This window comes from Papio anubis, chromosome 16 (assembly GCF_008728515.1).
Source record: "Papio anubis isolate 15944 chromosome 16, Panubis1.0, whole genome shotgun sequence".
Taxonomy (NCBI): Eukaryota; Metazoa; Chordata; class Mammalia; order Primates; family Cercopithecidae; genus Papio; species Papio anubis.
In genome coordinates, this window is record NC_044991.1 from 20380904 (window position 1) to 20404258 (window position 23355).

At 49.3% G+C, this 23355-nt stretch overlaps 1 protein-coding gene across 1 annotated transcript; it reads left to right on the forward strand.

Annotated features, from left to right (window-relative positions):
- The first annotated feature begins 27 nt into the window (after window positions 1–27).
- Window positions 28–22779, forward strand: SF3A1 (splicing factor 3a subunit 1). The gene is made up of 16 exons (XM_003905413.3): window positions 28–237; window positions 3360–3481; window positions 9796–10003; window positions 11120–11377; window positions 13733–13807; window positions 14262–14412; window positions 14730–14923; window positions 15802–15919; window positions 16231–16416; window positions 17700–17821; window positions 17917–18162; window positions 19051–19258; window positions 19768–19922; window positions 21205–21306; window positions 21421–21492; window positions 22262–22779. The coding sequence occupies exons 1-16, from the start codon at window positions 175–177 to the stop codon at window positions 22361–22363; spliced, it is 2382 nt and encodes a 793-aa protein (XP_003905462.1). The 5' UTR covers window positions 28–174; the 3' UTR covers window positions 22364–22779.
- The last annotated feature ends 576 nt before the right edge of the window (window positions 22780–23355 follow it).

Consider the following 23355-nt stretch of genomic DNA (forward strand, 5'->3'; position numbering starts at 1 on the left):
CGCGCCACGGCGAGGGGGCGGTCCCGGAAGTGCGTCAGTCTTACCTTCGCGGCCGCAACTCGCTCGGCTGCCGCCATTTTGCGAGCTCGTCGTACTGTTCGAGCGGGGAGGCTGTCTTGAGGCGGCACTCCTCACCGACACCGAGGCGGACTGGCAGCCCTCAGCGTCGCAGTCATGCCGGCCGGACCCGTGCAGGCGGTGCCCCCGCCGCCGCCCGTGGCCACCGAGCCCAAACAGGTACCTCTCCCCCGCCGCTCAACCTGCAGCCGGAGCGTGGGCCTGGGCGCTACTTACTTGAGCGGGAATAAGCGGCCGCTATGAAGGGATTGGAGGGACTGCAAGTCCCAGGAGGCTGCGCGCTTCCCGCGCTATGGTGGTGGTTCTGGTAACGAAACCAGCTGCCCTGAACGGGGTTCTCAAAGTGGTCCGCGGAGCAGCCGCGTCGGCACGAGCCGAGAGCTTAGAAATGTGGAGTCTCCGCCCTAGACCTTTTAAATAGGGATCTTACATTTGAACAAAATCCTAAGGTGATTGATTTGTAAGTGTGAAAGGCGCTGATCCAGCCCATCCTGTGATCTTCTGTGGCAGTTGGGGCCACCGGCCCCAGCCTTTCCCCAGTAATGCCCAATTTCCCAGCCTGGGCGGTACATCTTTGGATGTTAATTCTCAGCATCTATTTCGGTGTCTGCCCCAAGCCAGACACCGTGCCACGCTCCCACGTTACCGGAATGAATGGGGCACGGGGAGCTCACAGGCTAACGAGAAGACAGATACACGAGAATGCTCACCAAATGTTTATTGTTCCGATGGCCGTCAATGATACAGTGTCAGCCCGCCCTTAATAAACCTCTCGAATCTCAAATGTGTATAAACCATTGTAGTACGGTGTGATATGCCCTGTGATAGAAGTTTCAGGTACAAATCTAATCAACATTGCTTGCTGGAGTAGAAGGGATATTAAGGTAGAGAAGCCCACGGGAGTGAGAGATAAATTTCTTTTAGAAGAAGGAATAGGAGTTTGCCAGGCAGGTGACTAGGGAAGGGAAATAACATCCTTTATTCATCCAGCAAATATTTATTGAGCATATATGCTGATCATTGCTTTGGGTTCGGAATGAGGGGGACATGACTGAAGAAGCCATGCCTTTTCCACAGATATTTAAGTACCTGTGTGTCCCTGGCATTTTCCCAGGCGTTGGGAGAAAATAAGGTAATGGCCAGATAATATGCACAAAGACACTGAGTTAAGAATCAAACGGTGTCTCTGATCAAGAGTAAATGAACAAGTGTTGAAGCATAGAGCGTAGTGGCAGGAGATGCGATTCTTTCTTAGGATTTGAACTTTTCCTTGTAGACAATGGGAAGAAAAGGGAGAGTTTTAAGCCAAATAGTGACATTTGTGTTTCAGAAATTCAGGTAGGCAGGCATGTGGAGAGTCACTACGAGGAGGGGAGGCCAGTCACGCTATTCCAAGGGGCTGAAGGCCTGGCCTAGATTAGGGCAGAGGGGTGGGCAGGCTTTCCAGCCAGAGTGGTGTGTTAGAATTCTGGTTCTGCCAGTTGGACATTAAGCTCTCCATCTCTCAGTTTTGTCATCTGTAATGTGGAGATATTAAGAGTACTTGGCTGGCCCAGTGGCTCACGCCTGTAATTCCAGCACTTTGGGAGGCCGAGGCAGACAGATCACTTGAGGTCAGGAGTTTGAGACCAGCCTGGCCAACATGGCAAAACCCTGTCTCTACTAAAAGTAAAAAATTAGCCAGGTGTGGTGCATGTTTGTAATCCCCACTATTCAGGAGAGAATTACTTGAACCTGGGAAGCGGAGGTTGCAGTGAGCCAAGATCATGCCACTGCACTCCAGCCTGGGCGACAGCAAGAGAGAGTCTCAAAAAAAAAAGAGTACTTAATCTTATAGGCTTCTTATAAGGGTTATAAGAATTAGTATATTTAAAGTGCTTGGGAAAAATACCTGGAATCTACTCAGTGCTTGATAAAAGTGTTTTTTAAGAGACCAGGTGTCGTTCTGTCACCCACGCTGGAATGCAGTGGTGCAGTCGTAGCTTACTGAAGCCTTGAATTCCTGGGCTCAAGCAATCCTCCTACCTCAGCCTCCTGACTCACCGGGATTATAGGTGCAAGCCATTGTGCCCAACTTGATAAATGTTATCATCATTGAGTGTGGAAGCTGAGGAAGAGAGAGGAGCCCCAACTTTGTGGCATGGACGACTGAGTAGCTATTCCTGAGGAAAGAGGTTAGAGATGAAAGTGCCCAGTAGTTAGCTGGACCCGAAGCTGTTCAGTACGCAAGAGTGTTCTGGGACATCAGTTTGGGCCAGATTGTATAGAGGCGGGAGGGGAAGTGGAGGACACTGTCAAAACTGAGAAGAGAACCAAGAACAGAATTGGGCGGTGGGAGCGGGGATCTCCAACTTCACAGAGCGGGGAGGTGAAACAGGCCAGGAAGGAAACTTGGATGGAATGGTGAGCAAGATGGGAAGACAGGTAAGAATGGGGTCTAGGAGTTGAGAGTTTTCGTGAAGGAGTGGTCACCATTCACACCCAGATAATGGCTGTGGGCAGTCGTTTTTGACTTTGTCAAGAGCACTTAAAATGAATGGGGACCAAATGGGAGGCAGGGAAGTGGGATCAGCAAACTGAAGAGAACTCAGGATGTTAAGCTGCCAGAGGATGGGGTGGGAGAAGGCAGCGGCAGAAAGGAACATGGAGGCAGAGGAGAAACTTCATTTTTCTAAGATAAGAGATTTGACCCTTTGTTTACTAAGGGGAAGAAGCTGCTGGAGAAAAAATATTGGTACTTATGGCATAGTTAATGCTGAACATTCCAGTGGAATTTCACAAAACACCTGAGCATTGAATGTTGGTTGACAGTGGAGTAGAGGCAAAGAGCGACGGCATCCAGGGCAGAAGAATTGGTCAGCAAATAGTTTCCCATTTCTTTATTCAGCAAACAATCATTAAAAATTACATGCCAAGCCCATCGCTGGGTGCGTGGAGTCCAGACATGGCCTGGATTCTGGAACATGGTTTCTCAGAATGTAGTCGGAGTCCCTGCATCTGAATCACCTGGGCATTTGGTAAAAATGCAGATTCCTGGTGTCACTGAGACAGTCCAACTAGAGAGGAGCCAGGGAAGCTGCTGTTTTCCCTGGGTCCCCAGGAGCAGCCCCCGCAGGTGCACTGAACTTAAGAGAACTGCTTTTCTGAAGCAGAGGGTTCTAACCTGAGGGAAGTCTGTGAGTGAAAGTCTACTCTGAATGATATCCTAGAGGAGTGTAATAGTGGAGAACCTGCTCTGAACCAGGGACTTTAAAACCTTATTTATTTTCCTGTTTTCACAGCCCACAGAAGAAGAAGCATCTTCAAAGGAGGATTCTGCACCTTCTAAGCCAGTTGTGGGGATTATTTACCCTCCTCCAGAGGTCAGAAATATTGTTGACAAGACTGCCAGCTTTGTGGCCAGGTAACAGAGCTACCTGGGTGGGTCAGAGGTGGGTTTCAGCATGAAGAGATTTCAGCACTGAATCAGCACAAAAGTTTTTAAAGAGATGTTGTTGGCTTGGGCCTTTTAGTTCATAAAAAACCACAGCATGGCATTGGGGTAGGCAATAGGTAGGACTGGTGTCCCTGACACAGCATAGCAATAGCCAAAGTGAGGATCACACTTAGCCCTGCAGTCACCAGGAGCCTCTGCTTTCAAAACTGGCCTGAGGAAATGCCCGGAAAGCTGCTTTGTCACAGATGGTGTGTGTCTGTACCTGAGCTGCTGGCCTGAGGAAGATAAAAAGGGGAGTTTATTATTCTCATTGTGCAAACACCACATTCCAAGAGCCTCAAATGACTCATCTGCAAAATGGAACAAAATGCCATCTCAGAGTTGTGAGGCAGGAGCGAGGTCATGGGGCTACATGCAGTTCAGTTCCACGCAGGTGCTAGCTGTCTCCTCAGATGGAATGGGAATTGCTCCAAGTTTCTCCTATGTCTCCCCATAGTTCCGTGCAGGTGCTAGCTGGCTTCTCAGATGGAATGGGTGTTAGTCAGAGATCCTCTCTCTTCCTATACTTCCATGCAGGTGCTAGCTGTCTCCTCAGATGGAATGGGAATTGCTCAGAGTTCCTCCTGTCTCTCGTACTTACCCTCACGTCCTTAGATGGAATTTTTCTGATGGCCCCTTGACTCCAAAGGTCAATACATCCTCTAGGGTATTTAAGGTATTCCTTTGGCAGCCCTCAGGTCGTGTCCAGCCTACAGATGTTTTGTTTGTCCTCACAGTAAGTTTTTCAAAACTCAATTTGTTGCTAGTATTTAAAAATGAGGAGGCCAGGTGCTGTGGCTCTTGTCTGTAATCTGTAATCCTACCACTTTGGGAGCCCAAAATGGGAAGATAACTTGAGCTCAGGAGTTTGAGACCAGCCTGGGCAACATAGCAAGACCCCGTCTACAAAAAAAAAGTTACCTGGCTGTGGTGGTATGGGCCTGTGGTCCCAGCTACTCAGGAGGCTGAGGTAAGAGGATCAATTGGGCCTGGAAGGTTGAGGCTGTAGTGAGCTATGCACTCCATCCTGGGTGACAGTGAGACCCTGTCTCAAACCAAAACAAGTAAAAATGAGATTTCACAATCAGTCTGGATTTCTGGACGGCTCCTTAGTGTGTGGAAGCAGGCTCAATCAGCGTGTGTTCTCCAGGGATCACGTCACTCCCCTGAGGCAGTGTCTCAGTCAGTATACATCATTTAACGGATGTTCCTTCCTTTCCCAACCTAATAAAATTGAATATTACTTAGGTTAGACTTTTTTTTTTTTTTTTTAAATGACACGGAGTCTCGCTCTGTTGCCAGGCTGGAGTGCGGTGGTGCAATCTCAACTCACTGCAACCTCCGCCTCTTGGGTTCAAGTGATTCTCCTGCCTCAGCCTCCCGAGTAGCTGGGACAACAGGCGTGCACCACCACGCCCGGGTAATTTTTGTATTTTTGGTAGAGATGTGGTTTCACCGTGTTGGCCAGGCTGGTCTCAATCTCTTGACTACATGATCCCCCCACCTGGGCCTCCCAGAGTGCTGGGATTACAGGCATGAGTCATGGCGCCAGCCTACTTTTGTTAGATTTTCATTGCGTCAGCTCTGCAGATTCATCTCATTACATTTCTTTTTTTTTTTTTTTTTTTGAGACGGAGTGCCGCTGTGTCGCCCAGGGTGGAGTGCAGTGGCCGGATCTCAGCTCACTGCAAGCTCCGCCTCCCGGGTTTTTACGCCATTCTCCTGCCTCAGCCTCCTGAGTAGCCGGGACTACAGGCGCCCGCCACCTCGCCCGGCTAGTTTTTTGTATTTTTTAGTAGAGACGGGGTTTCACCGTGTTAGCCAGGATGGTCTCGAACTCCTGACCTCGTGATCCGCCCGTCTCGGCCTCCCAAAGTGCTGGGATTACAGGCTTGAGCCACCGCGCCCGGCCCATCTCATTACATTTCAAGGGCTTTGATTACCTTGAGTATTAGGTTGAAAGCTGCTCTGTGCTTGATTGAACGTTATGATGATGATTGGGTCATGTCAGATTTAGACTGTTTGTTGTGTTTAAGATAAATGTTTAATGGCTCTTAGCTGTGTTCATGCTTCCCCTTTTCCCCTGATATTTTAAAAACAGAATATACAGAAAAGGGGAGTTGGGTGAAGAATCACCATATTCTTGTTACCAGAATAGTGTCTACCAGCTGTTTTCAGTTTTTTCTGTTTCCTTCTGTCCTTGGCATCTTTTTTTAGATCCTTGTAATATTAGCAAAGATACTTTCACATTCAAGTCTGTGTTGTAAGCATTTTTCCATTGTGCTCCATGGTCTTCATAATGCCCTGTGATCCTTTATTAAGAGGATGCATCATGTAGAGGTGAAATACTTTCCTTGACTTGGCCACCATTTCTGTATTTTCCTTAGAGGAGGAGGTTTCCAACATTTCTTTTTTAGAGACAGAGTCTCGTTCTGACATGCAGGCTGGAGTGCAGTGGCACGATTATAGCTCACTGCAACCTCGAACTCCTGGGCTCAAGTTATCCTACCACCTCAGCTTCCTGAGTAGCTAGGACTACAGGTGCCTGCTACCACACCTAGCTAATTTTTTATTTTTTTAGTTTTTCTGTAAAGATGGGGTCTTTCTATGTGGCTCAGGTTGGTCGTGAACGCCTGGCCTCAAGTAATCCTCATGTCTCAGCCACCCAGAGTGCTGGGATTATAGGCATGACCACTGCACCTGGCCTGTTCCCAACATTTCATTTTGGCAAAGTAAGCTGTGGGGAAATCTCTGAGCATTTTCTTTCCCTTTTAGATTGTTTCCTTAGAAGAAAATTCTGTGTGGCTCATTATTGGCTAAAAGAGCATCTTTGAAAGATTTCTTAAACATTTTGCCAAGTAGCTTTCCAATAATTTTGTGCCATCCTTTGCTGCTAAAGAAATGAGTGTGTCCAAGGTCCCTTTAAATGTATATGACCAGGTTAGGTGGCTCACACCTGTAATCCCAGCACTTTGGGAGGCCAGGGTGGAAGGATCGCGTGAACCCAGGACTTGGAGACCAGCCTAGGCAACATAGTGAGACCCATCTCTACAAAAAAATTAAAAAGTTAGCTGGGCGTGGTGGCGCATACCTGTAGTTCTAGCCCCTTGGGAGGATCACTTGAGCCTGAGAGGTCAAGGCTATGATCATGCCAGTGTACTCCAGCCTGGGGCGATAGAGCAAGACCCTGTCTCAAAAAAAAAAAAAAAAAAAAAAGGAAAGAAAAAAATCCAAAACCATGCACATCCCTAGATTGATTTTTAGCTATGGTGATTGCTTTTGTAGGCGTTTCTGAAATCTGTGAGCCAGTGTGGTGGCTTACACCTGTAATCCCAGCACTTCGAGAAACTGAGGCGGGCAGATCACCTGAGGTCAGGAGTTCGAGACCAGCCTGGCCAACATAGTGAAACCTTGTCCCTACTAAAAATACAAAAAACTAGCTGGGTGTGGTGGCGGGTGCCTGTAGTCTCAACTACTTGGAAGACTGAGGCAGGAGAATTACCTCAACCCGGGGGGCAGAGGTTACAGTGAGCCAAGATGGTGCCACTACACTCCAGCCTGGGTGACAGAATGAGACTCCGCCTCAAAAGTAAATAAAGTCTGTGAACTTATGGTTTACATTGCAACAAAGAGACCAATATCCGAGTTAAAGCAGACATGCAGAACTCTGTGTTCACTTCTCCTAGGTTCATGTGTATTTATGGAGCATGCAGTAGAAATCTACAACTGAGCAGTTTTCCAAAAGTTTTTTCACTAGGTTAGGCCTTTCGTTTCCTGCATGTTCCTGCAAGAAACTGAAGTGGAAATTACCCTTAAAAAGTCCCAGCAGCTGGGTTGAGTCAGAATCATGTTTTTTTCTGTTGAAATCTATTCCTTCTGGTGGAGAGTATGATTCTAAAATTAACGTTAAGCTAATTTAAAGCAACAGAATAGTTTGGAATGAACGTGCCAAGCCTTCTCATTGTTTTATCTTTCAGATTGTTCCCAGATGGGGTAAAGTTATGGCCTAGGTAGTGGTACAAGAGACAACCAGGCCCCCTTTTCCAGGAGCCCTTTGTCTGCCCGAGGCATTTGCTGGGTATAGTGGCCTAGTTGAGCAGGGTTTAAGTGGGCATTCACCTTCATTCTTATGTGTGGTTTGCATTATTTAAGGAGTAGGGAGAATTTTTTTTCCAAAGCATGAGGTTCCAGTTAGACTAATGTGCTGTCAAATTGAGACCTCATGATGTTAATCACACGGCAGGGTATGACCAGGACTTGCTGAGGAGCCAGGCTGGGTGTTGATCACTAGTGTGGCACATATTGCTGTACTGCTTGATCTGGGGTACAGTACTGCGTCTCTCTTAAAATTAAAAAAAACCTTTTTTTTTAAGAGATGAAATTTCATTTTGTTGTCCAGGCTTGGATGTGATCTTCTGGACTCAAGTGATCCTCTCGCCTCAGCCTCCTGAGTAGCTGGGACTACAAGTGTGTGCCACTGTGCCAGGCTCCCACCCCCTCTTAAACTCACAGGCCAGGGATGTGAAAGTCAGAAGAGAGTGGAGCCGGCTGGCTGGCACCAGATAGATGCTGGGGCCATGCCTTGGTGTGTTTGGGGCAGTTCTAAGTACAAGGTTCTCACCAGAGGAGCAATGGAAGGCCCCACAGACGATGTTTATGGAACAACTCCTCCTAGCCCCTTGCATTTGCAGGCTACTGTATGATTTGAAAAGACTTTAAGGGCTGGGTTCAGTGGCTCACGCCTATAATCCTATCACTTTGGGAGGCCAAGGCGGGTGTATCACTTGAGCGCAGGAGTTCGAGACCAGCCCGAGCAACATGGCGAAACGCCATCTCTACAAAATATAAAACAGATTAGCCGGGCATGGTGGTGCATGCCTGTAGTCCCAGCTGCTCAGGAGGGTGAGGTGGGAGGATCCCTTGAGCCCAGGAGGTGGAGGTTGCAGTGAGCTGAGATTGTACTACTGCACTCCAGCCTGGGTGACAGAGTGAGACCCTGTCTCTGAAACAAAAAGAAGACTTTGGCATCTCCTCAATAATGTTTTAAGGTAGAAAGGGAAACTGGTGTTAGCTGCTTTTTACACATGGGGAAATGGAATCAAAGAGTAGTTTGGTAACTTGCTCTGGGTCAGAGTGAGTCAGTAGTGAACCTGCAACTTGAATGTGTTCATATCTTGTGTCTTTAAGGTCCATATATTTTCTTACTGACACAGGTGTTGAAGTATTACTGTTGGGACATTTTAAAAATCAGGGTTCCCTAAATATCATTACAGGGACATTTTTTCATTATCCTGAGGTTTTGAAGGCTTGCTGGGGACATGGGGCATATCTGGGGAACCATCCCAAGTACAGACAGTGGTTGGAGACCTCCCTGCTGATCTTACCACACCCCTGTCATCTGAAGGTGCCTTATACAGCTGTACGAGGCTGGGTCCTTGCTGAGCATGTTTCCTGTGTGGGCCTCACCAGTATAATTGGGGTGGTTTTAGGCAGTACTTGGACAAGGCATTAAACCAACTAATTTGTTTTGGTTTTGTTTTTGTTTCTTAAAACAAAAACAAAAGACAGGGTCTCACTCTGTTTTCCAGGCTGGAGTACAGTGACACGGTTCTAGCTCACTGCAGCCTCAGACTCCTGGGCACAAGTGATCCTCCCACCTCAGCCTCCTGAGTAGCTGGGACTAGAGGCACAAGCCACCATGCCCAGCTAATTTATTTTTAAAATTGTTTGTAGAGTTAGGGTCTTTTCTTGTTGCCCAGGCTCAAATCAACTAAATTTTCATGTCTTTCAGTCTTTCTCGTTACTCAGAGGACAAAGTCTAGGTTTGGTGTTCACGTACCTTTTACACCTCTCCAGCACTTGCTACCCCTTTGAACTAAGAGAACTAGTCTCAGCAAACTTCCAGCTAAACTTTGACAGTGTTACTTTGTTTTCATCATATTCACTTAAAATAAATGAGCGATAGCCTAGGTGGTTTTGGAAATGGCAGAACTGGAAAAGGAGGTAAGGAATGACTGGGTTCAGGGAGACCCCGTGGTAGAAGTGGCCTGGTTCGAGCTGAATGAGGCACATGGCACTGATCGCCAATGCCAGGAGGCTGGAGGAGGACATCTGCTGTGCTGAGGGCTGGACTGGTTTGAGCAGTGGGTGGTGGCAAAAAGGACGTTCCAATGGGCAGTGTCCTAGATCTCAGCAGGCACAAGGGATGTGGTGTTTATTCTTGCTGTTTTTTCTCCCTCTAGAAATGGGCCTGAATTTGAAGCTAGGATCCGACAGAACGAGATCAACAACCCCAAGTTCAACTTTCTGAACCCCAATGACCCTTACCATGCCTATTACCGCCACAAGGTCAGCGAGTTCAAGGAGGGGAAGGCTCAGGAGCCGTCAGCTGCCATCCCCAAAGTCATGCAGCAGCAGCAGCAGGCCACCCAGCAGCAGCTGCCCCAGAAGGTTTGGAGCCCAGTGCCCCCTTCACTTACGCAGGGCTTGAGAGGGAAGCAGGGATAGGGAGGGGGTACACAAATAACTCTAAACCTCACAACCACCCAGGGAGAGAAGTAAGGTTGTTATCCCTATCTCTCAGAGGCAGACTGAGACCCAGACAGCAAAGTACTGATGTTAGTTGGCATTTCCCAAGCACTGCTTGTCAGACTCTGTGCTTATAACTTCAGGAGTCTTGTCTCATTGACCCCTCACAGAGGCTGTATGAGGAATCTGAGAGTCGGGGGAAGTGTGATTTATTCAAGGCCTTGCTCAGGGTGTGAGGGCAGTGCCATGATGGGTGAAGGACTTCCTACTTGGCTGTGCTGAAGGATGCAGTGTGGCCTGTGGGCTCCTCCTTATGCTCTCACTTCCCTTCTGTCTCTTCTTCCCAGGACCCTTCTATCTGGCCTCCCCTAATACCACTTCCCTGTACTGAGGTCCAGCACTAGGGACTATTAGGGTTATGAATGAAGAGAGAGGCTGACATGTTATTCCTCCTGTCCAGACCTGCCTTCTCTACTCCTGAACCATGGTGGAAAAGGCAGCTCCTCCTTTTGCAGTGGGATATAAAGGTTGAGGTCAGGTTCTAAGACCTTACATTGTAGTGTACTACTCCTAGAGCCTCAGGCTACCTCAGTTTCTTCATCTATAAAGAGGATTCACAGTACCTGTTCTACCTCACGATTCATGCGGAGGTCATGGAAACATTTTGTACAGTGGGGTTTTCTGCACACACGTAGGCCTTCTGCACTTCCGTCCCTCTGGGATGGGATTTAATAAGCCATATTCCTGTTGGATCTTCTGTCACCCAGTTTTGGCCCTCAATTTCAAGGCAGGAGCAGAGGTACAGAGGGGAATGGTTCTCACTCAGAGCCATTCAGGGAGTTGAGGCCATAGTTGGCTGAGAAATCAGTGCTCTTGTGATTTAGAATTCTCTCACACCAAGTGCTAGTGGTGTGTGCATAATTAACAGAAGTCTAGAGGTTCACAGCATCCTGTTGAGGGGTATACCCATGTCCCCTCCCCTCCCCTGGAGCCTGTTCACTCCTATGCCGCTTCCTTCATACTCCCTTTGCATCTTAGGTCCAAGCCCAAGTAATCCAAGAGACCATCGTGCCCAAAGAGCCTCCTCCTGAGTTTGAGTTTATTGCTGATCCCCCCTCCATCTCAGCCTTCGACCTGGATGTGGTGAAGCTGACGGCTCAGTTTGTGGCCAGGAATGGGCGCCAGTTTCTGACCCAGCTGATGCAGAAAGAGCAGCGCAACTACCAGTTTGATTTTCTCCGCCCACAGCACAGCCTCTTTAACTACTTCACGAAGCTAGTGGAGCAGTACACCAAGGTGCCTGGGTAGGATGGGGCTGGGGTCCTGGGCCCAGGAAAGGAAAACATCTTACCCTTGGAAGCACTGTGTCCACTCACTGTCTGCAAGGACATCGCTTCTCCATGGGGCCTCTGAGCACATGTTTTGAATCCCAGTTTAATGTAAAACCTTGATTTCTATTCAGTTATTTCTTTCAGTGCAACACAGACTGCTTGTTTCTAAACAGAAGGGAAGTACATGCTTGCTTTGTTTTGTTTTGTTTTTTGAGACGGAGTCTCGCTCTGCTGCCCAGGCTGGAGTGCAGTGGCCGGATCTCAGCTCACTGCAAGCTCCGCCTCCCGGGTTCACGCCATTCTCCTGCCTCAGCCTCCCGAGTAGCTGGGACTACAGGCGCCCGCCACGGCGCCCGGCTAGTTTTTTTTTGTATTTTTAGTAGAGACGGGGTTTCACCGTGTTAGCCAGGATGGTCTCGATCTCCCGACCTCGTGATCCACCTGTCTCGGCCTCCCAAAGTGCTGGGATTACAGGCTTGAGCCACCGCGCCCGGCCAGTACATGCTTGCTAACTACCATTAGGCGATTGCCTGCTATGTGACAAGGCCAAGTGGTGCTTGCTGCTTTTAAGTACATTTTCATTTTCAGTTGCCTAGTAAGGCCCTGAGAAGAAGTCAGCCTTTAACAGTTGCCTCCTTTCACCTAATTTAGTCCTCACAAGAAGCCATGAGGTGTTTTCTCCCCATCTTTCAGAAGCAGAAATGGGCTCAGAAAGGTGAAGTCACGTACTCAAGGTTTGTCAGTCAGTAAACTGAGGTTTAAACCACATTTGACCCTAAAACTTTGGTTCTTCAGCTTATAAAGTACCTTAAATTGGAAATAGCATTTAAATAGGCGTTGAGAGACGCTTTGATGTGATACAAGTCAGTATAACTAACATCACTAAGAAATTATGTGTGCAGCATCTTCTCATTTAATCTCCAGTAGCCTATAAGGTAGCCACTCTTATTATGTTCACTTTACAGAAAAGAAAACAGGTGCAGTGAGGTTAACATGGCCAGGATCACATAGCTAGGAGGTGGCAGGGCTGGGGCTTGAGCTCTGGCATTTTTACTCCAGACCCTAAGAGCTCAGTTATCATGTGACAGAGCTGCAATCAAGAATCTAGACAAGTCAGTTCTGGCATTTAAAATAATTAGATTATTAATGTATTGCAAAGTGTACTGGCACATTTTTCTTGCTACACATATCATGGAGGTTGTTTTCCTTCTGTTTTCAGTGGGATGGTCTGTTCATCTGTTCTTCATATCCAGAAACAACACCTCAAAGATCTGACTTGAAAGGACTTGAGAATTTCCTAACTTCACTCACTTTTAAATACATAATTAGAAAGAATTGTAAAAATGTGCGTGTTTAAAAAATGACCAAATCCAGAAGCTAGTATGGTAGCTTAAATAACGATCACTGAAGGCCCAAGGCCAAAGAGTTACTATAAATATGCAATATCAATTTTAAAGGAGCCCTGGATTAATTTTTGCCAGTGGACTGCTTCCAGGGTTAAAGGTCCCAGATCACTTTTTATTCTGTTACTTTCCTGTTTTTTCTTCTTCAGAACTTGGGTATTGGCATTTACCACTGTAACTTGAGGGTACTGATGTCTGATTCTAGCCATGGAAGACTGAGCAGATAGATTCTTGGGGTAAAGGTATAAGGAGGGACTGGGATAGGGCTGAGCCACTTTGCCAGTGGCAGTAGAAGCTTTTTGGGCCCTTTAGAACAAAGGCAACATTTGTTCTTTCAGTAAATATTCATTGTCAGACATTATTCAGGGGACTGGAGATGTAATCGTGAACAGAAGAGAAATCCCTGTCTTGGTGGAGTTTCTAGTCTAGTGAGGAGGAGTCAGGTGCATTGTTAGTGTCTGTCACATGGTGCTAAATGCTATGGAGAGAAAGAAAGCAGGGGGCAGAAATGGAGGTGGGGCAGGTAGACTGCGGTTCTGAATAGGATAGTCAGGGGAGACCTGTGCAGTGTTTTTGAAAGGATAAGAGCAGGTCAGTCTCATGAAAGCAGCCATCTCATACTGACCATGTTCTGGGTAATCTGCTAGTGCTTTGCATGCTTTCCTGCTAATCCTTGAAGCAGCCTTTTTAAGTTCATGGTGCCAACTTTGAGTGGTGGTGCCATTATTTTGGAGAAGGAAATCAAGTTACTGAGGTGACATAACTTGCCCAAAGTCCCACAGCCAAGTGGAGCTGGGATTGGGACACAGAATCCCATGCTTCTTCATCTCCTGTGCTTTATCACAGGCCCAGGAAAGCTGCCTCTTTGTACCGCATTGTAAAGCACTGACAGTTGCTTTAACTCTTCTGTGTTTCAGATCTTGATTCCACCCAAAGGTTTATTTTCAAAGCTCAAGAAAGAGGCTGAAAACCCCCGAGAAGTTTTGGATCAGGTAAACTGAATAGGATTTCTTGCAATCAGTTACTGATGTTGGGTTCTGTTTTATGTTTGAAAACAGTCCCTGAGGCAGGACCTTGTTATGTTCCGGTCACAGGAATGGTGGGAGAAAAGGCTTTGTTAGATACAAAGGCCAAAGAAACCTGGAGTCCGGATGCTTCCCAACATACCACAAGTTTCTGCTTTGCTCTCAGCCTCAATATGTCTCCCTCTTTTCCAGTCTAACTAGAAGGCAGAAGGCCAGCTGCCAAGCAGATCAGAGGATGGAGGTTTCATTCTATCCGAACTCTGCGCCTGGGTGGAACCCGGTGCAAATGCCATAGTTTGGAACCATACTTCCATTCTGTTTTGAAGGAGGCGCTGGCTTTGATGAAAGCCCTGGAGGTGGTAGCCTCATCAGGAGCAGACCCTGCTTCAGCTTAGCACCGAGCTGTTTCCCATCTCTGTAGGTGTGTTACCGAGTGGAATGGGCCAAATTCCAGGAACGTGAGAGGAAGAAGGAAGAAGAGGAGAAGGAGAAGGAGCGGGTGGCCTATGCTCAGATTGACTGGCATGATTTTGTGGTGGTGGAAACAGTGGACTTCCAACCCAATGAGCAAGGTAGGTCTGTGAGGAGTGACTCCAGATGGCGAGCCACGAACTCTGAGACTTCCCAGGAGGCCTTGTGCAAGCGTTCCTAGAGAGCAGCAGAATCTCTCAGAGGGCTTTATCAGTGTCTGTTTCTTCCCTGCTCCCAAAAGACTTTGGTTCTACCGCTTTGCCCAAGTTAGATTCAGTAGCTACTTGCCAGACCCTAGATGGGCCTCTGAAGATAGCTGGAGAGAAAACAGACATAGCCTCAGCCCTTGGGAAGCTCAGACAGGGCAAATAGATGGGTCTTTGATAAGGAATACCTTTGCCTCTGGCTCACCCTCTAGGGAACTTCCCTCCCCCCACCACGCCGGAGGAGCTGGGGGCCCGAATCCTCATTCAGGAGCGCTATGAGAAGTTTGGGGAGAGTGAGGAAGTTGAGATGGAGGTCGAGTCTGATGAGGAGGATGACAAACAGGAGAAGGCAGAGGAACCTCCTTCCCAGCTGGACCAGGACACCCAAGTACAAGACATGGATGAGGTAAGCTGCTGGGCGGGCCTGCGGGATGACCTTTTCTCCTGACGCCCCAGGAGATCGAAGTGCTCTCCACCAGTCAGATCCAGCTCCCTGGTGAGCCTTGAAAGGAGGCGTGGGTCCTGAAAAAGGCCATACAGCTGCCCAAGCCCAGGCAGTACAGAGCCTCTTTCCAGCTCCGGCAACAAAGATTCATTCATAGGCAAGGATCTAAAAGCTGTGCTGACCTGTTCTGTGGCCTTCTCCCTGGCCCGGACACTCTGCTCTCACTGCCTCGTGCCAGCCCTCAGTTAGGGAACTCACTGCATTACCCTATTCTGTTTTGAGCTCTCAGCTGGGCTCCAAGCTCCCAGAGCTTTTCTAAATGTAGCCCACACTTCCTTTCAGGCATCCCTACCCCCTTCAAGCCAGGCCCTCCAAGCAGGCATGGAGTCTCCAGAACCAGACTGTTCTCCCCCTCTCGGAAAGAATTTGTGCACAGCCTGAGAAGAAAGGGCCCCTGTCTGTGGGAAATGACTTTTTCTCTCCCTCCCAGCATTGCTGTATGAGCGGCTACCATTGATTGCCCACTTGCCCCCCTCTGCCACTCCCCCAGCACTGCCCCCCCAGCATGTTAAGTGCCCTTGGCCTCTTGGGACTGCCTGGTGCCAGCTGCTGGAAATGCCTGGGAGGAGTGCTAGGAGCATGGCCCCAGCGCTCCCATTCATGCTGTGAGGAAGCAGGTTGGCCTGCTGCCGGCTGGCCTCAGCTGCCCTCAGAGGCTTAGCACATGGATGCTGGCTGGCAGAGGCCAAGGCTGCTTGCCACCCAGAGAGCTGCCAGGCTCAGCTACAGGGATGTGGCCTCAGCCCCTCTTTGAGTCCTGCCATTGCTTTGCTTTTCAGGGTTCAGATGATGAAGAAGAAGGGCAGAAAGTACCCCCACCCCCAGAGACGCCCATGCCTCCACCTCTGCCCCCAACTCCAGACCAAGTCATTGTCCGCAAGGACTATGATCCCAAAGGTAGGGCCTGCTTCCCAACCCTTGGACTGCCCAGGAAGATCCTGTGTGCCCTTGTGTGTTCCTCACACCCGTCTTTCTAGGAGGGCTTGAGGTGCAGCTTATTGTAAAAGCATTGCAAGCCCATCTGTTACAGGTTTCATGGTGGGGAACAGGGCCCAGTCATTTCTGGTGCCCTAGTGCCTTTCACAGTGCCAGGTACAAGAGTGGTACTGAATAGATGCCTTGATGAATGATGCATGAATGAAATACCACCCTCTTAACTCAGGTGGCTGCCCACCAGTGTTCTTACTGAAACATCTGTTTCCTTTTAGCCTCCAAGCCCTTGCCTCCAGCCCCTGCTCCAGATGAGTATCTTGTGTCCCCCATTACTGGTGAGAAGATCCCTGCCAGCAAAATGCAAGAACACATGCGCATTGGACTTCTTGACCCTCGCTGGCTGGAGCAGCGGGATCGCTCCATCCGTGAGAAGCAGAGTGATGACGAGGTGTACGCACCAGGTGAGGTAGGGGTTCCAGGAGAGCCCATGATGATCTCCAAATTACAGTCAACTTCTTCTAAGTAAACATAGAAAGCAACAATTGAGATCAACAGAAGCTTTTGAGGAGAGTTGTACCCTATGATATTGCAAGAGAACTCCCCACTTTCCAGAGGACTCCCCATAGAAATTCCCCAAAGGCAGACACTGAAGGAGAGGACATGTGCCTGTTAAAATCCCAGAGAAAGCTCTGGCTTTAGCTGGGAGGGCTTCCTGTGGCTGTTTAGAAGGAAAGCACTGATGGCTGGAGTACCCTGAGCTGCTTGGAATGCGTCAGGGACTGTGCCAGAGGTGGGAGACTGCACTTCTAGTTTTGACTCTGCCACTTAGGCCATGTGGCCCTTTCCACACAGTTGCCCTCTCTGACTCACCATCTTAATTAATTAATTAATTTATTTATTTATTTATTTTATGAATGACGGAGTTTTACTCTGTCTCCCAGGCTGAAGTGCAGTGGCGCCATGTTGGCTACTACAACCTCTGCCTCCCACGTTTAAGCAGTTCTCCTGCCTCAGCTTCCCAAGTAGCTGGGATTACAGGCACGCACCACTAACACCCAGATAATTTTTGTATTTTCAGTAGAGATGGGGTTTCACCATGTTGGCCATGCTGGTCTCGAATTCCAGACCTCAGGTGTGATCCTCCTGCCTTGGCCTCCAAAGTGCTGGGATTACAAGCATGAGCCACCTTGCCCGGCCTACTGTTCTTTTCTTTTTTTTTTTTTTTTTTGAGACGGAGTCTTGCTCTGTGCCCCAGGCTGGAGTGCAGTGGCGCGATCTCGGCTCACTGCAAGCTCCGCCCCCCCGGGTTCACGCCATTCTCCTGCCTCAGCCTCCCAAATAGCTGGGACTACAGGCGCCCACCACCTCGCCCGGCTAATTTTCTTGTATTTTTAGTAGAGAGGGGGTTTCACCGTGTTAGCCAGGATGGTCTCGATCTCCTGACCTCGTGATCCGCCCGTCTCGGCCTCCCAAAGTGCTGGGATTACAGGCTTGAGCCACCGCGCCCGGCCCTACTGTTCTTTTCTAAGTCAGAGGGGTTGCACAAGCACTGGGTTTGTAGGCTTAGTACTGATTGGGTAGCTTTCCCCGAGCCCAGAGGACAAGAGTGCTGTGTTGGGACCCTGAGTCACCCTCATTCCATGGAACCAGCCTCCTCCCTGCACACCAGAAAAGCTGCTCTCTTATCAGGACACCTGGTTTATTTTCTGTGTCTATCCTCTACCTCTGTTTTGTGACTGTGCAGGTCTGGATATTGAGAGCAGCTTGAAGCAGTTGGCTGAGCGGCGTACTGACATCTTTGGTGTAGAGGAAACAGCCATTGGTAAGAAGATCGGTGAGGAGGAGATCCAGAAGCCAGAGGAAAAGGTGCGGCTAAAGTGGAACCTAGTGTCTTCTCTGCCCCCCGTCTTTCACACTTGGGCTTAGTTCCAGGAGCATTGTGGCTTTGCTTTCACTTGCAGGTGACCTGGGATGGCCACTCAGGCAGCATGGCCCGGACCCAGCAGGCTGCCCAGGCCAACATCACCCTCCAGGAGCAGATTGAGGCCATTCACAAAGCCAAAGGCCTGGTGCCAGAGGATGACACCAAAGAGAAGATTGGCCCCAGCAAGCCCAATGAAATCCCTCAACAGCCACCGCCACCATCTTCAGCCACCAACATCCCCAGCTCGGCCCCACCCATCACTTCAGTGCCCCGACCACCCACAGTAAGCCAGCATCTACCCTGCAGCTGACTTTTTAGAGCTTTGTTCTTGAGGTCGGACAGTGTTGGCTGAGACAGGCAACTGCCTTACAGTGTGGGGTGGGTCAGTTTGAAAGAGAAAGAGCCCTTTAAATGCAAGTGGGAACCTCTAGCTTAATCTGTTTGTGGAGGAGGGTTGGAACAAGGAGGGAGGTGAGAGGCAAATGTGAGAAACCAGTTAGCGTCAGAGAAGGGCTGCAGGGCTTATTGGGTCTGTGAGGACTGCTGGCCTGTCTCCAGGAGATTTAGTCGAGGTCTCAGCTCCTCTCCCTATTTTTTTTTTTTTTTTCTGAGACAGAGCTTCGCTCTTGTCGCCCAGGCTGGAGTGCAGTGGCACGATCTCGGCTCACCGCAACCTCCGTCTCCCGAGTTCAAGTGATTCTCCTGCCTCAGCCTCCCAAGTAGCTGGGATTACAGGCATGCGTCACCACGCCCAGCTAATTTTGTATTTTTAGTAGAGACAGGGTTTCTCCATGTTGATCAGACTGGTCTTGAACTCCTGACCTCCGGTGATTCGCCCACCTCAGCCTCCCAAACTGCTGAGATTGTAGGCATGAGCCACTGTGCCCAGCCAAGGTCTCAGCCTCTTTAGTAACTCTTTCAGTGATTGCCAAAGTAGCTGGTCGAATTTGACCTGCCAAGTCCCAAGCAGAGAGAGTGTCATTCTCAGGCTCTCAGTAGCTCAGTTCCTGTTGGACGCCCAGTGTGAGGCCACAGTTTCTCAGTCCCAGGGGGCCAGGACGGAGCTGTCTAACCTTCATCCTCAGAGCTGCAGGCGGCCAGTTGCCAACTGTGTATGCCCTTGGAGTCCAACTTTGGCTTCCTGTAACTTGTGGGTCTCTTTCCTGCACAGATGCCACCTCCAGTTCGTACTACAGTTGTCTCTGCAGTACCTGTCATGCCCCGGCCCCCAATGGCATCTGTGGTTCGGCTGCCCCCAGGCTCAGTGATCGCCCCCATGCCGCCCATCATCCACGCGCCCAGAATCAACGTGGTGCCCATGCCTCCCTCGGCCCCTCCTATCATGGCCCCCCGCCCACCCCCTATGATTGTGCCAACAGGTCAGTATCTCTTGCATCACTTTCCAGGCCATTAGGTCAGGGACCACAGGCCAAGTACTGTCAACAGAGCTGTGGCTGATGCTAGTGCGAGCTGTTCCAGCGGGGTGTCCAGCCCAGAGGAGAGGCCCTGGCTTCCTGTGTGAAAGATCCGCAACCCTAGAGCTGGGAGCTACCATTCCTGGTAGAAATGGGAGGCTAAAATGATGTAGCCAGTGTCTGCATTCAGGGATCAGGTCCCTAACAGGCTCAGAGGCCTGAGAGTTGCTTGTTGCCTGGCACTAGCTCCATCCGTCAGTCCTGCCCCTCCTGCAGTCCTCTGCTATCCAATCTGGGCAGCCTCCCAGGTCCCCCTGCTGGGGAACCTGCTGGCTGCCAGACTCAGCAGGGAATAGCACTTCACACCTCTGACTAGAGGAAACCTTTGCAACCTCCTCTGTCAACTTCTCATCAGCCCTGAGTCCTGGGCCCATTCTGCCCTCTCATGGGGCTGCTTATTCTTGTCTTTGCAGCCTTTGTGCCTGCTCCACCTGTGGCACCTGTCCCAGCTCCAGCCCCAATGCCCCCTGTTCATCCCCCACCTCCCATGGAAGATGAGCCTACCTCCAAAAAACTGAAGACAGAAGATAGCCTCATGCCAGAGGAGGAGTTCCTGCGCAGAAACAAGGTATGTGATCCCAGAATGCTGCTCAAGTTTCTAGCTGGAGGGTTCAGCCTCGCCCCTGTCGTACACTTCCCAGACTGACCCTATGTTACTCCCAGTCTTGGCTTCTGGGGCGTAGGTCAGCCGCTGGAGGCATCTAAGGGCTTCTGAGCACACCGTGAATGTGGGGTCAAAAATTAGAGGAGCAGAGAGCATTGGTGGTGATGGTGATGGTGGTGGTGGCAGAGGTGGTAACTGTGGTGGTCCCTCTGGTGTAGACTTAACAGGCCAACAGGGAGACCCAGCTGCACGGACAGCACAACTCAGGTGTGAGAGGGACCCTAGACCCCTGGAGGAAATTGTGTGTGGTGTTTTAAAATTCACTGTGGCCTTCCTCCCCAGCTCTAGCCCTTAGGAGGTCTGCCTGTTGGGTGGGATCCTGTTGGGGTCCTGCAATAAGGGGAGGTGGGGACCTTGTCACTGCCAGTCCCTAGAGAAGCTGTCAGGCTGCAGTGAGGATACAGAAACAGCCCCAGCTTCTGCTCCCCCAATGTCTTTGACGAAATTGTTTGTTTGTTTGTTTTTCCCCCGCAACCTCTGCCTCCCGGGTTCAAGTGATTCTTATAACTCAGCCTCCCAAGTAGCTGGGATTACAGGTGTGCATCACACACCCAGCTACTTTTTGTATTTTTAGTATTTTAGTAGAGAGGAGATTTTGCCACGTTGGCCAGGCTTGTCACCTGGCCATAAGTGATCCGCCATCTTGGCCTCCCAAAGTGCTGGGATTATAGGCGTGAGCCACCGCGCCCACCCTGTTTGTTTTGTTTTTTAATAATAGTTCCCATTTCTTAAATGCTTAACTCAAGTACCAGGAAAGAGCTAAGTACTTTACAGATACTTCCACTCAATACTCAAAACAGTCATTAATCCTCTCTGATGGATGATGACATTGAGGCTCAGACAGACCTTGTTAGCTGGGAAGCTGAATTGGGAATCCAGGTCTTCTGACCCTGCAGGTCATATTCTTTTCCCTTGGGATGTGCAGAGTATTTTCACCAGAGTTCTTCACTTTAGCTCCAGACTCAGCAGGAGACAAGATAGAGATTGTTTTAAAGAAAAGAAACCTAATCTTGCAAGGGGGTAGTGACTTGTACAACCGTACAAGTGGTATCAGTGGTGAATCAGGCCAGAGTCCAGGAGCCCAGATGCACGGGTGACATTGTCTGGACAGTTCTCGGGATAGCAGAGGATAGTTCTTGATTGGCTCAGGGCTCCCTCGGCATAATGACCACCTCCTGTTTTATAGGGTCCAGTGTCCATCAAAGTCCAGGTGCCCAACATGCAGGATAAGACAGAATGGAAACTGAATGGGCAGGTGCTGGTCTTCACTCTCCCGCTCACGGACCAGGTATGGGTTGCTGCCACAAACTGGCATTGGGTGCATGGGAACCAAGCAGTCAGGGGAAGGCTTCCTCTAGCTGGCCTTACCAAGGAGTTGAATAACTGCTGCTTGATCCCACAGGTCTCTGTCATTAAGGTGAAGATTCATGAAGCCACAGGCATGCCTGCAGGGAAACAGAAGCTACAGTATGAGGTGAGTCAGTTTGTCCACAGACCTGCCCCTTGGGTCCTGACACCTCTGCTTTCACAGAAGCTAAATCTCTCATGGAAGCCAAAAGGGGAGTGAAGTGGTATCTGGGTGTGGCCATCTGAATCCGTCCTAGAAGTCATGATGGTGGCTGGAAGTGCTGGGGCAGGTGTGCCCAACAATGCAGGGCTCTGGTGGGGTCACAGTAGAGTTTTGTGTGGGATCTGTAAGATTCTTTGCCTCAATGATGGGGCATAGAGATTTAGGGACAAGACTTAGGCATGCTCTGGTGGGTTCCTGATCCAGTGGTGGGGCCATCCCTGCCGGTGCAACCTCAGGCAGCCTGACTTGGAGGTGATAGTGTAACCCCACCTGATGCCAGGTCACACGGAGGTGTTATGTTCTTCCTCTCTGAACTTGAACAAATCCCCGCTGTGGGCCTCAATTATCTCTATACATTGAGGCTGTTGGGCTAAGTGATCCCTAAAGGTCTTGTGATTTCAGAGTCAGTGCTCCATGGAGTTGGTCAGGGCCAACTTTTTGGGGAGTTGAGCTTTTGAGTCAAATGTTGACAAAGGGGAGGAGCGTAATTGGTGGGAAGAAAGGAAACAGTGGGAGGAATGAGAGGCCTCTAATCCCCAACACCTTACCTTCTCGCAAGCTCCTGTATTTGCTCAGTCCAGAGCGCAAACGGACCAGGTGCACAGTTGTAAGGTTGCAGCGGTATGCCCAAGGCTGGGTTGCCCCATGCTAAGGCATGCTCTCTGTTTTCCAGGGTATCTTCATCAAAGATTCCAACTCACTGGCCTACTACAACATGGCCAATGGCGCAGTCATCCACCTGGCCCTCAAGGAGAGAGGCGGGAGGAAGAAGTAGACAAGAGGAACCTGCTGTCAAGTCCCTGCCATTTTGCCTCTCCTGTCTCCCACCCCCTGTCCCAGACCCAGGAGCCCCCCTGAGGCCTTGCCCTGCCTGCATATTTGTTTCCCTCTTACTCAGTTTGGGAATTCAAATTGTTCTGCAGAGGTTCATTCCCCTGACCCTTTCCCCGCCTTGGTAAGAGTAGCTGGGCTTTCTAAGCCACTCTCTGGAATCTCTTTGCGTTAGGGTCTTGATTTGAGGACATTCATTTCTTCAAGCAGCCAATTAGCAACTGAGAGCCCAGGGATGTCCTACAGGATAGTTTCATAGTGACAAGTGGCACTTGGCTAATAGAATATGGCTGTTATTGTCATTAATCATTTTGTACCTTGACATGGGTTGTCTAATAAAACTCTTGGACCCTTGTGAAATCAGTTAAATAAGACTTGTCCCTTGGTCACCTGTGCCCTGCCCAGACTCGATGCAGTGGTAACAGTGCAGAGTGCCATGTGGCTTCTCTCTGAGGATTTTTGGGCTTTGTAACTAAATTCTTGCTGCCCTCATACTTTTTATGTATTAGAATCATATTCGTATTGCCCTTTTAAAACATTGGGATCCTGCAGAGGCCTGCCCCTTGTATTTAACAGCAATACAGGAAGCATGGCAGGCACCACGAAAACCAAGGATAGATGGTGCAGTCCCTGTGTCAGTGGGCGGTGGTTTCCTGTCGGCCTGGAATCCCATCACCTGATTGATTGGCTCTGTGGTCCTGGGCAGGTGCCTCATAGGTGTGTGGATATGATGCGGTTTCTTTAAAATGTATTTAACAGATACTTGATTGTACTAAGGTCATGTGCCAAGGGATAAAATTTAAATAATTTACTATTTTAAGCATTTTATCCATTTTAACTCACGTAACCCTCATGTGAGTATTCCTGCTTAACACTTGAGTAAACTGAGGCACAGAGAACATAAGTTGCATGCCCATAGTCACACACTATGAAAGT